The sequence below is a fragment of the Apiospora kogelbergensis genome (assembly GCF_038363985.1).
Source record: "Apiospora kogelbergensis strain CBS 113332 chromosome Unknown utg000018l_segment0_segment0, whole genome shotgun sequence".
Classification (NCBI taxonomy): Eukaryota; Fungi; Ascomycota; class Sordariomycetes; order Amphisphaeriales; family Apiosporaceae; genus Apiospora; species Apiospora kogelbergensis.
Genome location: NW_027117435.1, coordinates 28287 through 42856, shown reverse-complemented (window position 1 = coordinate 42856; position 14570 = coordinate 28287). Strand labels below are relative to the sequence as shown.

The following is a 14570-nucleotide window of genomic DNA, read 5'->3' as shown; positions in this document are numbered from 1 at the left end:
GCAGCACTCGAGACTCTTCCCTGGCCGTCGGTTGTATGGGTTGAGCATCGATCAGCCCCGCACGCATCCTGAAGCCAGCCTGACCCTGATTGTCATTCATCCGAGTATGCAGACTAAGACATATCGCGGCAACTCCACGACCCCTTGTCTTCTTGGTAGAGTCTAGCGAGAGTGACACTCATACACCGTTGAAGCCAAACCCGGCGTCATTGCTTGTCGGGCTCAGTTGCAGTGAGCCTCGAGAAGCTCAGCACTGGCCTGGTGGCCACTGTGGGGCGAAAGGGTAAACAATGTAAGCGGATTGGCTGCTCTTATCTATCCGCTACCCAAGAAGTGCTCTAGAATACATCCCTGCTCAAGCCTGTACACTAACCGCGACGCCAGTGCGGAGATGTACCTGACCCGCAATGTTGGTAGCGGCTGTTATCGTTTCGCAGAGACCCGCCAAGAAGAGTCGTGGCCGACTGCACTGACGTGGGCGTCCACGACAAGGCTGTGACTTGCCAGGGAATTTCGACGGCCAGTTCTCTTGTTCCAGGCTTCTCGTCCCCGCCTCTTTCCAACTGCCAGCACGGCAGAAATGCTCTGAGGTGCAGAGAACGGTTGCGCTCTCGACTTGCGCTTTGCGACATCTCTGATTGTGCGTATACTCTTCCGGTACGATGAAAAGGCTTGCTATACCTGGTGGGTCGAAGAACGGCGTTTCGACTCCCACTTCGGGGCTTCAAAAACTGCCTTACGAAATAATGGCGAACGTCGCCACGAGCCTCAGCATTGAGGAAATATTCGACTTGTCCCTCTCCTGTCGCCACTTTCAGTACCTTATCACTGAAGATAGCTTCGCCAAGCACATAATTCGTGTAAGCTATTCTCAGCTGGCAGCCAAAACGTTTCGGGCAGCTTACTTCTCATCAAGGCAAAAGCACAATTCTCACTTGAGGCGCAGCAAGCAGAAATTGACGGCTTCTATGCCAGGGCGTTGCGACGATTGGTCAAAAGACGAAGAGCCATCGCAGAAGCTCGTCCCTATGTTGTGGCGATGGTCGGGCTTGCCGACTCCCATATGCTTTCAAATGGAAAGTTGTGTTACATACACGAGGACGTACACGAGGACATGGGACAAAGATGGCTTAGAATTCTGGACCTACACAATCCATCCGGCCTGGAAACAGTAATCAACATCCCCAAGCTCACCGCCGAGGCGATCCCGAGTTTCGAGAACTGCCAAGGTTACTCGTTCAACGTTATTCACAACGCCGAAGGTATCACAAGCTGTGTGTGCTCCTTCTCCCTCCCAGAACCGGAAGATTGGCTCTTGATTCTCGACACCGAAAAACACGAGCTGGTCGGCGCAATTCTCCTCGAATCTACGATACGATTATTTGTCCGAAACAGCAGGTCCTATCTTTACTATGGCACTCATTCGGAATACGGAGCCGATGGTTTTCGGAAATGGGTACTTCGATTCTTCGACCTCACAAAACGTCATCTGTCGAGACGAAAAGTCCACCTTTCCAACCTTGTCGGGTACGAAATTGGTTCTACTGTCTGCTTTGAGATTGTAGATGGCTATCTTTATGGATTGTCGAATCAAACAGCCTTCGAACTTGAAGAGATCGACTGGACGTCTTATTACTACTGCTTTCGATTTCGCCTCGAAGATCCGGATCCTAAAAAAACACAAATCATGAAGAAAAGGGATAGCTGGCGAAGGCAGCATGCCGAAGGCCCCACAGATGACCGATGGGGCTTCCTGAAGCTCGAGAAGGACGAAAGAACAGGGCAAGTGAGAATCATAGAATCACGCAAAGAATGGTTGACGGGGCAATGTGGGAATCGACGGAGTTACTACGCAACCAATGTCGTTTTCAAAGACGAAGATGAGGGGACGGCCGATGAACAACAGGATGACAACACAGAGAACAACCTGCCCGACGATCCTCTGACAATGCTACTGGATTCGAATAGCAATCCCAACTACTTGCGTCCGCTATCACATCCGCCGCGCAAAACCCATTCCGGGGACGAGGGAACCCAATTTGATCTGAGCAAAACCTACCTTCGCTCCTATTACTATTCCAGTGAGACGTTTCTTGATCTGGTTGACGACCCGACGCCGCTGGCACCATACACGCAGCGGCTTCGCATACGGGCTGGGAAAATGATGGCAGCACGATTTATGAAGCTCCAGGAAACGTCGGCAAGCTCAAGTGTTCAAGGACACAGGGAAAAGGAGAAGGCAGAGGAAGTACGCAATCTTATTACCATGTGGCCAGGAGAGCCTGAAAACGGTTCTTCTGATCCGACTTTGGAACGCTTATCTCGGTTCATGAACCCTGTGGGCCATCAAGGGAACGTTCTCGCGGCAGATGATGAGCGATCAATGGTCTACGCCACTGGGGGCACTGCTAACACCCTGAAAGTTCTTGTCTGGCTCTCATTCGACCCGGCCACGAAGCTCACAGGTAAATCGAGTGGGGGATTACTGAAGTCACCCGCGACCCCTGTGGTAGGCTGTGCAAACGGGTATGCACGCAGCCCCAAACACGATGGTTCAGGCGGGGTTGTTATTCAAGGGGGCTCTCCAGGAGTCGCTGACAATCACCCTCTACAAGTTTGGGCTTCAAATGAATCATTGTCGGGTAATGAGTTTATCCTCGCCAAAGGGGCCCGCGTCTGGGCCAGGACTGAGAAAGCCATGTACACGCACCTCCCTGGGCAGTATGTCTAGGTCGAGCTCGTGCGGTGCCGGATCGAAGACTACATGATGAGGTGGATGAGAGGGAGGAGACAGGTGAATGAAACCATGGATGAGTGAAGTGGGGCTTGGAGGCCAACATGGCTGGCTGATACGTCTATTGGAATAGCAGAGATCAGAGCGTACCACGGAGTGGTGAGGCCCAAAGAGAACAGCTATAAGAATTGGCACATGGCATTGGACCGCGACCCCAACCTGCCATTTTCGCGCTGGCCACCTTTCTCATACCCTGTCGCCCCATATGCCATCTGCCGCCTTGGTCTCCTGTCAGCTATCCATCAAGCGTTCCCACATGCCTTTGACACTTACCGGGGAGCGTGGACTAGATGCTGTGAACGCAGGCTCGGCAGGCGTGAACCTGACAATACCGGCACTCGAAGATCCACCAAGAGGGGCCTGAATGACACAGGTTGCAGGTCCATTGGACGAGCGTGCTGTCGGACTTGATCATTCTGAAAGAGTGGGCGCAGTTGTTGGCGACTGCCATGGTGTCTGAAGCTGCAGGACTGCAGGTGATCAAAAGGATGAGGGATGGCTTGCCAGGAGAAAGTGGCGTGTAGGTCGGCATGCTTTTATAGAGCCTCTGGTACTGTCAGGTCTCCCTGTGGCGTGGAACGGCAATGGTATCTGGTGGGCCGTGTGCTGTCAGCACAGCTCCGTATGTACGTATATCCAAGCTTGACGTGACGACTCCCAACATCCTTGTCCCACTGACCATGGATGTCCGATTTCACTTTGAAGCAACTCTCGGCTAGCTGGATGGGATGACTCGTCTCCTGCCCATTGCTTCTTTCGACCAATCAGGAAAGACAAGAAAAAGCAATGGTCATCGATGAAGTGGTTCAGATACGTCACAGCAGAGCATGAGTGGCGCGTTTATCTGGAAGTCTGGGCCATGAAATCGGGCCTAGACCACGTTGGTCCGAGAATCAAGCAAGTTGGACTCGCCGAATGGCGTGCCACCTGTCGATTCGGACCCAGACGATGGTCGTGGTAGCGGGGGTGACGCAGAAGAAACGTATGGACGGTTACCGGATGTTGGGCTGTAAGGAGTTGAATGACGAAAAAGGGGGGGGTCGCCCAAGGTTACAATGCTTGCAGTCATGGCAGTGTTTCTGTTGGGATTCGGGCCTTAATATTGAACTGAAAAGCAAAAAAAGGGAATGGTAGTAGCCATGGTAGGCATGGTAGGCCGAATAATACTAATGTACGCAGTCCGGGAAATACGACACAATCATGCGAGGCATACGCCTAGACCTAACGAGAGTAGCCCCTTTCAGCTGGAAAATGCGAGCTTGCCAGGGGTTAGCCCGGAACTGTGTCTCATGCTTCCGCAGACATATCGCTATGTAATTACTGCAGATCCCCTGCAACGCCCATCCCTTCAGCACACTCCAAGAAGTCTCCAGGCACGTACACTGCAATAGCTACTGTTCACGATGTAACATTCATGCGGAAGTCTTGAATACGACTAGACTATGACGAAGGAGATACGCGAACATCAAAATGCCCTCCCTCTTCACGCAGACCTCGTAATCTTTGCGCAAGTGGTTCAATACCAGCCCAATCAACTAGCGACATAATATACACAGAAGTAAAACAACTCGTAGGGTCCATTATAAAGCAAATTTCGAGCCATATCAACCTCATGACCTGCAATATCTGTCGAATCCGCTGTACAATACGGACCCTAAACCTCCAATTCGCAAATCTACAGCCGCTACTGATGGCCGCAGTAAGGGCTTCGATACGGAGCTCACGCTTTAGAACGGAAGTCCTCAAAGAAGTCAAGCTCCCGTATCGGACGTGCCCCGGAGCTGGCTACAAGTTGAGACTTGTACTCTCTGACGTCCGTGATCAAGTAGGGAACGGTTCCATTGTTGGGTACAGCTTCTGCTTCCTTCTCGGCCGAGGCTGCCTCCTGAGGCTTGGTGCTTGTTCCTTGGGCCTCCAAGTACACCACCAACTTGGCTCTGTTGGGCGAGGTCGGCAGAATGTGGCTCGAGTAGAAATCGATCATGTCGGACTTCGTAAGCTGCTTTACATGAATTGCATCTTCTTGCGCTAGGTTGGGTAAAAATATCAGTATCAAATCTATGTTTCCGGTACCCGGGGAATGAGAGTCATACCTGCTTCAAAATCATAGTATTCGTTGGCGATTTGTGCCCGTGTCTTCCAGTCTCCTGGTCGAGATTCTTCACTTTTTCCAGGCGCTTGACTACCACGGCCCTCTTGTGGCTCTCGAATTCGGTATCGCTTATATTGCTCAACGCAGTAGCTTGAGCGCCCAGGAACGAATCGATCCGCGACTCCAAGTATTCAGAAGCTCTCTCGCTCTGAATAATGAATCGGAAACCATAGGTTGTTGAGCAACCTCGCAGACCACTGAAGACAACATAGCCAAGCTGCTCCTTGGTGCGCAGTTGGTCGAAGGCAGGTTCGTGAATGATTTGGTCAAGCAGCTGCGTCTTTGCTCTCACCATGCGGTCACCCTTATTGCCGATGTGGAGATAGTATTCAATGCAGTGATTGACATTTGCAGGATCCTTGAGCGTCTTCTTATAGAGATAGTTAGCACCGGCGGGGAACATCAAAGACCTCAGAATTGGCAGCTGATCCTTGGGGAGCACGCGGGGCTTCAGCGTGTTCTCGATCATCGTGGTCAGCTTCAGGGCATCCTCCCTATACAGGTTGCCGTGTACGTAGGCTTCGATATGCATCTGAGAGATGAGCTGTTTGTGAAAGGCTCTGGTAGCCTCAACGGTAATGCCAGGGAGCTCCGCCTCGAGTTGGTCAACGACGAAATCATGCTCCGAGGTGAGCCACGAGATATAATTCCCGATTTGCGTAAACGGTTGCTGAAGCTCCCAGTTCTTGTAACCGTGAGACAGCCGTTCTTTGACAATATCAAAGCGTTCATCACGGATCTCCAGGTCGCGCATAGTTATTAGGACCTGCTCTAGCAAGACTGGGAGTTTGTCATTGTAACCTGACACCTCGACAAAAAGGCCCCGGGAGTCCAAAATGACGTTGTACTGCAAGCCTGCCAGGCCTGCGTCGTAGGAATACTCCTCCAGAGCATCTCGCACAAGGTCTGTGTACAGCTTCGCCTTAACCGAGTTCTCTGCAGTGGCGAAGATGATAGGGTTCTTGCAGCTGACCACGAGGTTCGCCTTCGGCACCCGGAAGGTGTCGTCTTTTTTGAACCAGGTCCTGGCCACTTTGTCGTTCCGTAGCAAGCGCGGTATCAAGGTCGGCTCCTTGACTTCCTTCTTCTCGACTTCCAGCTTAGTCGGGATAAACTGGTTCTTGTGCGGCAGATGCAATTGAGGCAGACGCGCTTTGGCATCAGCACTGGCGGCCTTTGATATCTCCACGAGAAACTCTTCTGGGATCTTCTCGGCTTTGTACTCGGTCCCATACCATTTCTCCTTTTGATCCCAGTCACCAGGGTAGTCTCTGGAGACCAGAGTCATTCTGAAATTATCCGGCCGGAGACAATCCAGCCCTTTGGCAATGAGACCCGCATCGAACTTCCGGAGTCGGCTCTGCCCACTAAGTAGCCACTCTCTCGGCAATGGTTTTTGCATAACGGCGGCAATATTGCTGGTAAACTGGCTGGCTGGTGTCTTCTGCTTGAACTTGAAGTCCACATCGGCCATACCCTTCTGCTCCTCGAAAATCCACTCCTGCGGCGGTGTTTCTCGAAGCAGAGCAACGTATTGGAAGAAAACCTTGACGATTTCCTTGTAATTCATCAAGCCCTGTATCAAGTTTAGCCTAGGGTCTTGTCTAAGATATTGGGGGTAGCACTTACATCTTTAGTGAGCCGAACCTGGCAGTCGAACACACCAGGGGTGCCAGGGCAGATAGCATACACACCAGCACTCAACGAGTTGGCCCAGCCTTTCGATTTGATGTAAGAGAAAACACTGCCAGGTCCCTCATGTCCAATCAAATGACTGATGTACTGACTGGGCTGCGATTCGTATAGCTTCTCCTCATCCATGAATGGGAAGAAGAGGTTAAGCTCCCTTGAGTCCATAACGGGCTTCGCAAAGCACTGCCACTTCAGCTGGTCTTTGGCAAATGGGACTTCGTCTTCCCACCGGCTTTGAGGCAGGTTCTTGTTGGGCACAGCTGAGAACAGCTCAGCTGCCCAGCGCTCCAATACATCAAGGGGTTCACGGCCGAGCACACACAACTTCATTCTGTTTGCCGAGTAATGCTTGCCATGGAACTCCATAAACTTGGCGTGCACATCGATGCCGCGTGCCTCAGGTTCTGTCTTGAGAACCTCGAAATTACCTGTGGAGAAGTGGCAGTAAGGGTGCTTTGGGTTTGATAAGCTCTTCTCGAGTTGGTGCAACCGCCACTGGTCACTCTGCAGGTTCTTCTTGTTCTCCGAATCAACGGCTTGCAGCTCACGATCCAATGTCGAGGAGAGGAACAGCGGCTCAATAAAGAACTGGGCAAATCTGTCTAGAGCGCCATATAAAGGAGACTCGGATGATTCCTCGCCCTCGCCGGATTTTGCGCCTACTTCGAAAAAGTAGTTTGTGGAAGTTGCACCAGTATAGGCGTTTGAGTGGCCCGAATGCGCCGAGAGATACTGGTTGTATGCATTTTCCACGGGATACTTCTTCGTCCCCATGAACAAGAGCTAAGAAGCCGTCAGCCGGTCTGTTTGAGCAGTGCATCTGTCTCTGTTGTTGTTTTGAAGGAAACGATGGGACTTACGTGTTCCACGGCGTGAGCCATGCCTGGCATGTTATCCTCATCGCTGAAATTGCCGACATTGACATCCAAAGCCGCGCTTGCCTTGTCTGTCTCCGGGTCGTGGACCAGGAGACATTCCAGTTGGTTGGCCAGACGAACAACGCGGTAACTGCGGTCATCCAGCGAAGGTGTCTCCAGCTTGTCGGTAATCCGGTCTATGGGTTGGTTTGGTTCGTTGATAGGATCATCACGAGAATAAGTGGATAATGCCATCGCGTAAAGCCGGGAGTGATGTCGTATACCGAAAACGTGTTGGCGAGTTTGTTGAGAAAGAGGGAAAGAAAGTAGTTTGGGAGAGCCGCGAGGAATGAACTAAGACTAAGTGATCAAGCAGGAGGTGTGCTGATGAGTGAAACGGTCACTGCTTAGGCTGTAGGCCTCACTAGATGACAGCAAGTTTTGGCGCAGGGCATGGTCATGCGACTGCCCCCTCTTCACCTAAAAGGGAGGGTTGGGGGTATGATTTCCAGGACTTGCAGCACACTGGTGGTCCTTGGGGCCAAGCGATCTCGCTAAGGCCTTTGGTCGCCTAGACCTTTGAGAAATTATTTGGGTGGGGACTTGAGCTTACTCGCTATATGCAAGTATCTGGGAGTACGTGCCCTGTGATACCCTTGGAACCAAATCCTCCATCAGCTTTAGCTGTGGAAGGGACTTCATGGCGCTCTTCAAGGATGGGCTGGGATCTTCAACAGATCCAGATGATGCGCCAAGCTGGAACATCTTTGGCTGGCCCTGGGGGGCGAGCGCCTTGTGTTGCACTAAACTCTGGGGAGAGGACTCATCGCCAGAAGAGCCGCCAAGAGCAAGTTTAGCGGGTTGCTTCTTAATCTGAACCGGGCAGTAGGCGGGAGCGGCTTGTGGTTCGGGAATCGCGTCAAGGGCGAGTCGCTTCATTGATTCTTGACTGCGAAGCTGCAGGGCAGGAATGGAAACTTGAGAGGGAGAGAAGCCGCGGATGACGGTGGTGCGGCTCGAGGCGCATTCGCTGCTGCTAGACGCAACACCTGACGATGACAACGACGCAGACACTACTGACGGGGCCTCTACAGAAGAGTGGCACATGGGCTCAGTTGCCGTGGTAGTAAGTGTTTCGGGTGTCGGTTGGACATCCGGTGACGAATAAGCCGTCTGTGAGTCGTCCGACTCGGGCTCGAGCGACGGCGAGAACATGCCGATTAGAGGGTCCAGGTCCGGCTCTTTATCTTGTATTATCGAGACGAACAACTTCTCCAGGTGGTCGGAAGCGAGCCACCGGCAAAGCATGGCATGTAGCTACAATAGACCAGGCTTCATCCAGACTTTTTGGCTTTTTCTCATGATGTCTAGGCCATTTAGAATCTACCGGACAAGTACACACGTATAGAGAGTGAATTGACCGCGCTCTAAACGAACGAAGAGGACATCGAATCCGCGGCATTGTCTCATCTGCGAGATCAACATGTGGTGGGCTCACAACAGTACTATACCGCGTACGGCAACCCATACGGCAGCTTGTTCCAATTTCGAAGGTGCTTCCTGCTTTTCGTGCACAAATTTCCATTATAAATATCGAACTACTTCCCTGTCCGTTCCATCTGAGCCACAGAGCAGTTCGCGTAGCCAACTATGCCTTGGCGCTGACAATTTCGCGTTTGGAAGTGAGGTGGCAGCTGGTTCGATCCGCTCTGATACCTGGAAGTCTGACAAGGCAGCGGGCGAACTCAGGGGTTGCTTCGATGAGAAAATATCATTCTTGGTACCTCCCCTGTCTGATGTTTGGAACGGAGCAGCGGGGAACTCTGTGGCTTTATGCTTGGCTGTTTCTGTGTGCCCAGTTGTCGCCGACTGAATAGGCCCCGGGGATCGATTTCCCACTATCATGATTTTGCCAGTCTTTATGAACGCTTGAAACACTTGGTAATCGACTTGGACGCTTGGGATATCCGAACGAGACTCTTCGTCAAGAGATTGCAAGCCGTCCTCCGGGGATAGACCATCTAAAGCCTTCTCCATGCCTGCGAGATCCTGCTGGAGCCGGGCTATTGCGACAAGTGTCGACATCCTGGATGCTATTGGAGGTGGCATCATGGACGTCCATACGAAGGGCTCAAGCTCGGTCTCCCGCAGAGCTAGATGGTGAACACGCTTCAAATGGGCCCTGAAATTATCGGCGCGTGGCCATATCTTGTCTTTTGTCACACATACTCCCAGGTTACAGACGTATTGTTTGCCAGAGTCGAGGGCACTCTGGTGGATGCTTCGCTTATGGCGGTTTAGATCGTTCTTGGTACTGAAGCTCTTGAAACATCCAGGTGTATTGCATTTGTAAGGCTTAGTATGCCGATCTTTGTGTTTCCTGTATTATTCTTGTTCAGCTCACGCAGAGACAATCTAGGTGTGGTTGAGTTATACCTTAATTCTGAATTTGAGCACAGCTTGTGGCACCAAAGGCACTTTAATAACCGGCCCATATTGGCACAAAATGAGCTAGATCGCAAGGCCAGTAGCCAATGTACCGTTGGATCCCGCGAGTTTGAAGCTATCGAGAAATGCGTATTCAAGCCAGCTCACGAATCGTAGCTTAAAACGTCTAGTGCATGTGTTGCTACGTAACGAGCATGGCTGAATAACAGAGAGAGCATAACGCTGGAGAGAAGGCAGCTAGACCCGCCATCTCTTTATTGGTCCACAGTAGAGGCGTCGCTGCTCGATCTGCGGGACCACCTTCGCGCCTGGTGATCGCACCACTCATGGCGCGAAACACCCATGCATTAACAGCTAATCGAGGGGCCGAGTGTTTAATGTTGCAGAACTAGTGACATGTGGGGCTGTACAATGCATGCCAGCCAATCGTCTTACATGGTGGCGCGGGTCGCTAAAGTAGCCGGCCAGTTTCTCGTCAGCCCTTACCTGCCGATGCCATTGCCCCCGTCAAGCCTTCCATGCCTGCGGTTGGGGTGCAAGAGTGTCATCTTGACAGTCTCCGGTAGTTTGCGCGCCACAACAACCCGACGAAGACCTCGTTCAATGTGCCGTGTCCGAGTACAAAGCCTCAATGTTCCTCCAACTCCACCATGCCTTTGCCGCCAGTTCGGATATGAACACGCTATTTCTTCGAGCTTGACTGTCAAGTTTTTGGCCCATCTGCCCCGTTCTCCAAGATAATTCAGCACGTTGTTTTCTGAGCCTAGGAAGTTTAGTTCATGATGTACTAGCTGAGTAGATCTACAAACCACCTTCCAGTGGGTTGATTCAAGGCACCCTGGCGGTTGAGCATGTAAATGCGTGATAAATTTCGACAAGAACTCTGGTACACCACATGTTGACTGTTTTGCGAGAGGCTTGGCCTAGGTAGGGAAGAAGTCGGACACCGAAGGGGGATGTCGGCGTTTTCTCATTCATATGCGTGCAAATTCCTGATCAACCACTATGCGTGCGTGAAGTGGCGATCCATGCTGGCTTTCCAGGTGTATCATCTAAGTATGGAACGTCTAGACACCAGGCTCTTAGGCTTAAGCAGTCGGGATCGTAAAGCTGTCATTGGCTCAGTCGATCATAGCAAGCTCGAGAGGGACGACATAATCCGCACCATATTTCCTCTTTGTCCTAACCGCATAAACCTGCCGGTATTTGAGGGCCGACCTGAGGATTTCCACAGCAGGTTCGCATCGCGCTCGTCGCCGTGGTCCACGCCCGCAGCCCAGACAGTCCCGACGAGCGATGCCTCTGGGGCCCCCAGATCCGCCACAACATAGCCCCCGGTATCACGTAGGCGGGTTTTATCGAGGTGCATCAGGCCCAGCTCTCGAGCGTCGCCGGTCGTGCATAGATGTGACGCTCGTGCTGTCGTTCCGATTGGGCAAAGCAATGTCTGCTCATCTGTGCTTGCATCGGCTGCAGCAGAATAGTCCTCGTAATTATGGCTTTATAGGTACTTTGCGCATATACTGCGGCAACAAAACACGACTAGTCGTTCTCGTGTTCCGGGGAACATGAGCGCGTTCCGATAGGTGAGAAACCTACCAACCTGCATACCTGGGCTGCACAAAAGGGCCGGGCTGGTCCGGTAACATGTTTCCAATACCCCAATCACAACCTTTGAGGCGCAAGTCCCTGTAACCCGCAGATGCATCATGATCCGCCTCCCCGGACACTGCTGTGATCTTAATGGGGCTGGGATATTAGTTAGACAATGCTAGTTTGCAATACGACTGCACTTTCGGGGGATGCTCTAGAGCGACGATAATTGGGAGAGGAACCTTTATTTTATTTTTGTTCAATTATTTGTTATTCCATTACTGAAAGGGGAGTTGGATGAAAAGGCGGCGGGCGTCCAACGCGACAATGGAGGACCGTGCAGAGATGGAGATCGTGGTGGACGCGCCAAACTTTATCGCGACGTCGGTCAAAAGAGCGAAGCGGGCGAAGCCCAGCGCCAAAGCACGAGAGGCGCTACTCTCGAATGAAGGCGACAATGGAGCAGAGACAAGCTCGAGCAACAATAGAGTCATCGGACCGGAGATGCTGCAGCGCATCTACGAGCTCGTGGCCAGCTCCCAGAACGAGATCCACGATTCCCGCACCGAGATCCGAGACCTGAAAGAGATCATCAACAACCAGCAGGCAATCATCCAGCGGCTCACCGCCGAGCTTCAAAATGTCACCCAGCAATTGGAAGAACTCAGGAACGGCGCAGCCCTCGCCGGCAGCGCCCAGACGAGCCCTCAGGCCTCTTACGCGCAAGTCGCACGCACGCCCCCAACGAGCCAGCCGAGCAACGTACGTTAGCTCAGATGCTATACTTGATACCGATAACCAAGTTCGAATCAATAACGAGGGGGACTTCCCCCACAGACTTCGATTTGGATGGCATGAAATTCGACCATCCTCCTGGTTGGAGCTATAAGGATCATATACTGCCAGGCTTGTGGTCAAGTTTAGGATTGGACGGCGACAGTAGCCATGGCAGGCTATAAATATCCATTGAATTCTATACGAAGCCGTCGTACCTTGTCTACCCAGGGAACCCAATCGCTCCCATCTACATTTACCGTTCCTTAAGATGCTTGGTTGGGGCTGCCCCATTGGGACATACCTTGAACTCCTGCCCTCTTCGACTAAAACACGCGATCAACAGTTTCTGGTGCTGCGTCCTTGCCTTGGTCCGGCCCATCTAACTCACTCCCAACAACTACCGTAGGTGGCGGATACTGCTTTTCCTAGGTTATTATTTAGTGTTTAGTGGAAGTCAACATATTCGGTGGCCACGTGAGTCGCGGAGGGGGGAGGGGTGCTTACAACGTCGCTTAGTGTTAACGGTGACATACCCCTGTGAGATACGAAGAGATACTGTTTGCGCCTACGGGGCACTTTGATATAGATGTAAACCTCTGCTCCGTATCGACGCTGAAGCCTTCGACTGCTTTTCACCCATGTCTTCCAGTTTTTCGCTATGTTTTCGTTGCTTCTATCCCTTCTTTTACGCGTGGGAAGCACAGGGCCTGGGTTCTTTCTTGAGACGTTTTCCATTTGTTCCTGAGCAAACCATTTACCGTTGGTAGGGGCTGTGCACATGGGGAAGGGAATGCCAAAAACAAAATCATATTGACAATAAACATTCGGGTTAATACTAAACTATAAGTCTTTGTTCTCATTTCTTTTATGGATCTGGTGGTTGCTATGTCCCCGACTCACGGTCAACGAGACGGAACCGAAGCCGGCAACAGCGAAAGCTGCCAAATCATCTTACAAACCATTGGTTCTGGTATATATACTGTGCCCTAGCTCAATTTTGTGCGCATAATGGTTTTCACGCTGGACGATAGCGGTCCGATATTGCCTCGGGCCCTGGCGATGGAACAGCACATGAGAAACAATTGGAGTTTTGTGGACATTACGCGGGGACTATCACTCATCGATACAAGAGCGAGGGGACGAAACTTCTCTTTGTCAGATTCTATGACTATCAGGTTGAGGTGAAGGACCTAGGTGAGCACTGGTTGAATAGTGCAAGGCAGCTCGTTGTCAAGAAATGGGGCAAGAGTAAAGGGAGGAAGATCTGGAAGCGACAGCTCCACTACAAGAGGAAGTATGAGGGCAACATATAAACGTTGCCCGCGATGCGACCGTCTGGGCCAAGACTGGCCACTTCGGCTTGTCCGTAGTGTAGTAACTAGAACCTGATAAAGCAAGAACTCCTCACGAACATATTCAGCAAATTCAGCTGGTGAGGATAATCGAGAGAGCTGTAGTACTTCTGAGCCATTAGGTACAAATCTCTGAACTCCGTAGCCTTGTCCTCGTGCTGTATGTCTTCATCCTCAAACTGACATAGTAGTGCTTCGAACTTTGTTAGGACGTCGGAGTATATATGATGTGGTACTTGGCAGTTATGACAGCAGTAGCCACGAAGCCAAGTCAGTTCTCAAGCATCACGGCCGGCGACCAATTGTGACGAGTCTTATAGGAATTCAAGAGACTAGCGAATTGGCGATACTCTCTCGAAGTAACCCTCTACACGGTAAGCTTGCAACCCATAGACCTGCTGTTGTTCAAAACAAATGAAAAAATTGAGTGTGAAAGCTACTTCTTGCCGCCGCCCTTCTTATTGTCCTGGCCAGTGATGGCACCAACACTACCCAGACCAAGACCGTCGAGAATCTTGTTCAGACCCAATCCGCCGAGCGCGTTATTCACCTGCCTACCGAGGCCACGGGCATTCAGCAGCTTGCCGACCAGTCCAAAGATACCAGAGAAGTACAAGCCCACAGCCGCGATAATCTGGAATGAAGGTTGCGCTAGGCCACATAGCGCGTTGAGATCTTTCTTGGCTACTGCATGTCCTCGAGCTTGGGCTTAGCGATCTGATGTCGCCAATGACGTAACCACGAGTCCGTCTCATGGTCTCGTCGTCAGCCAGCCTCGGGAGGATCATTGCCGTTGGCCAATGATTCCTACCATAAGACGTTTCCAAGCGGCAGCCTCCCTTACAGATTGCTAGAGGAGCCCTACAGGCTGAACTTACAGGGGCTCGCCTCTTCGCCCTCCACAT

The 14570-nt window shown here is 51.7% G+C and overlaps 4 protein-coding genes across 4 annotated transcripts; 1 reads left to right on the top strand and 3 right to left on the bottom strand.

Moving 5' to 3' along the window:
* Positions 1-746: 746 nt before the first annotated feature.
* Positions 747-2731, top strand: PG998_014987 (uncharacterized protein; the record flags this gene model as incomplete). Its single annotated transcript, XM_066881803.1, has 2 exons — positions 747-860; positions 917-2731. 2 exons carry the CDS (start codon positions 747-749, stop codon positions 2729-2731), a joined length of 1929 nt encoding a protein of 642 aa, XP_066723150.1.
* A 1783-nt stretch (positions 2732-4514) lies between these two features.
* On the bottom strand, positions 4515-7750 carry PG998_014986 (zinc protease; the record flags this gene model as incomplete). The annotated part of the gene is made up of 4 exons (XM_066881802.1): positions 4515-4793; positions 4888-6522; positions 6576-7421; positions 7499-7750. 4 exons carry the CDS (start codon positions 7748-7750, stop codon positions 4515-4517), a joined length of 3012 nt encoding a protein of 1003 aa, XP_066723149.1.
* Positions 7751-8104: 354 nt separating this feature from the next.
* Positions 8105-8803, bottom strand: PG998_014985 (uncharacterized protein; the record flags this gene model as incomplete). Its single annotated transcript, XM_066881801.1, has 1 exon — positions 8105-8803. One exon carries the CDS (start codon positions 8801-8803, stop codon positions 8105-8107), a length of 699 nt encoding a protein of 232 aa, XP_066723148.1.
* A 5298-nt stretch (positions 8804-14101) lies between these two features.
* On the bottom strand, positions 14102-14570 carry PG998_014984 (LEA domain protein; the record flags this gene model as incomplete). Its single annotated transcript, XM_066881800.1, has 2 exons — positions 14102-14299; positions 14544-14570. The coding sequence occupies 2 exons, from the start codon at positions 14568-14570 to the stop codon at positions 14102-14104; spliced, it is 225 nt and encodes a 74-aa protein (XP_066723147.1).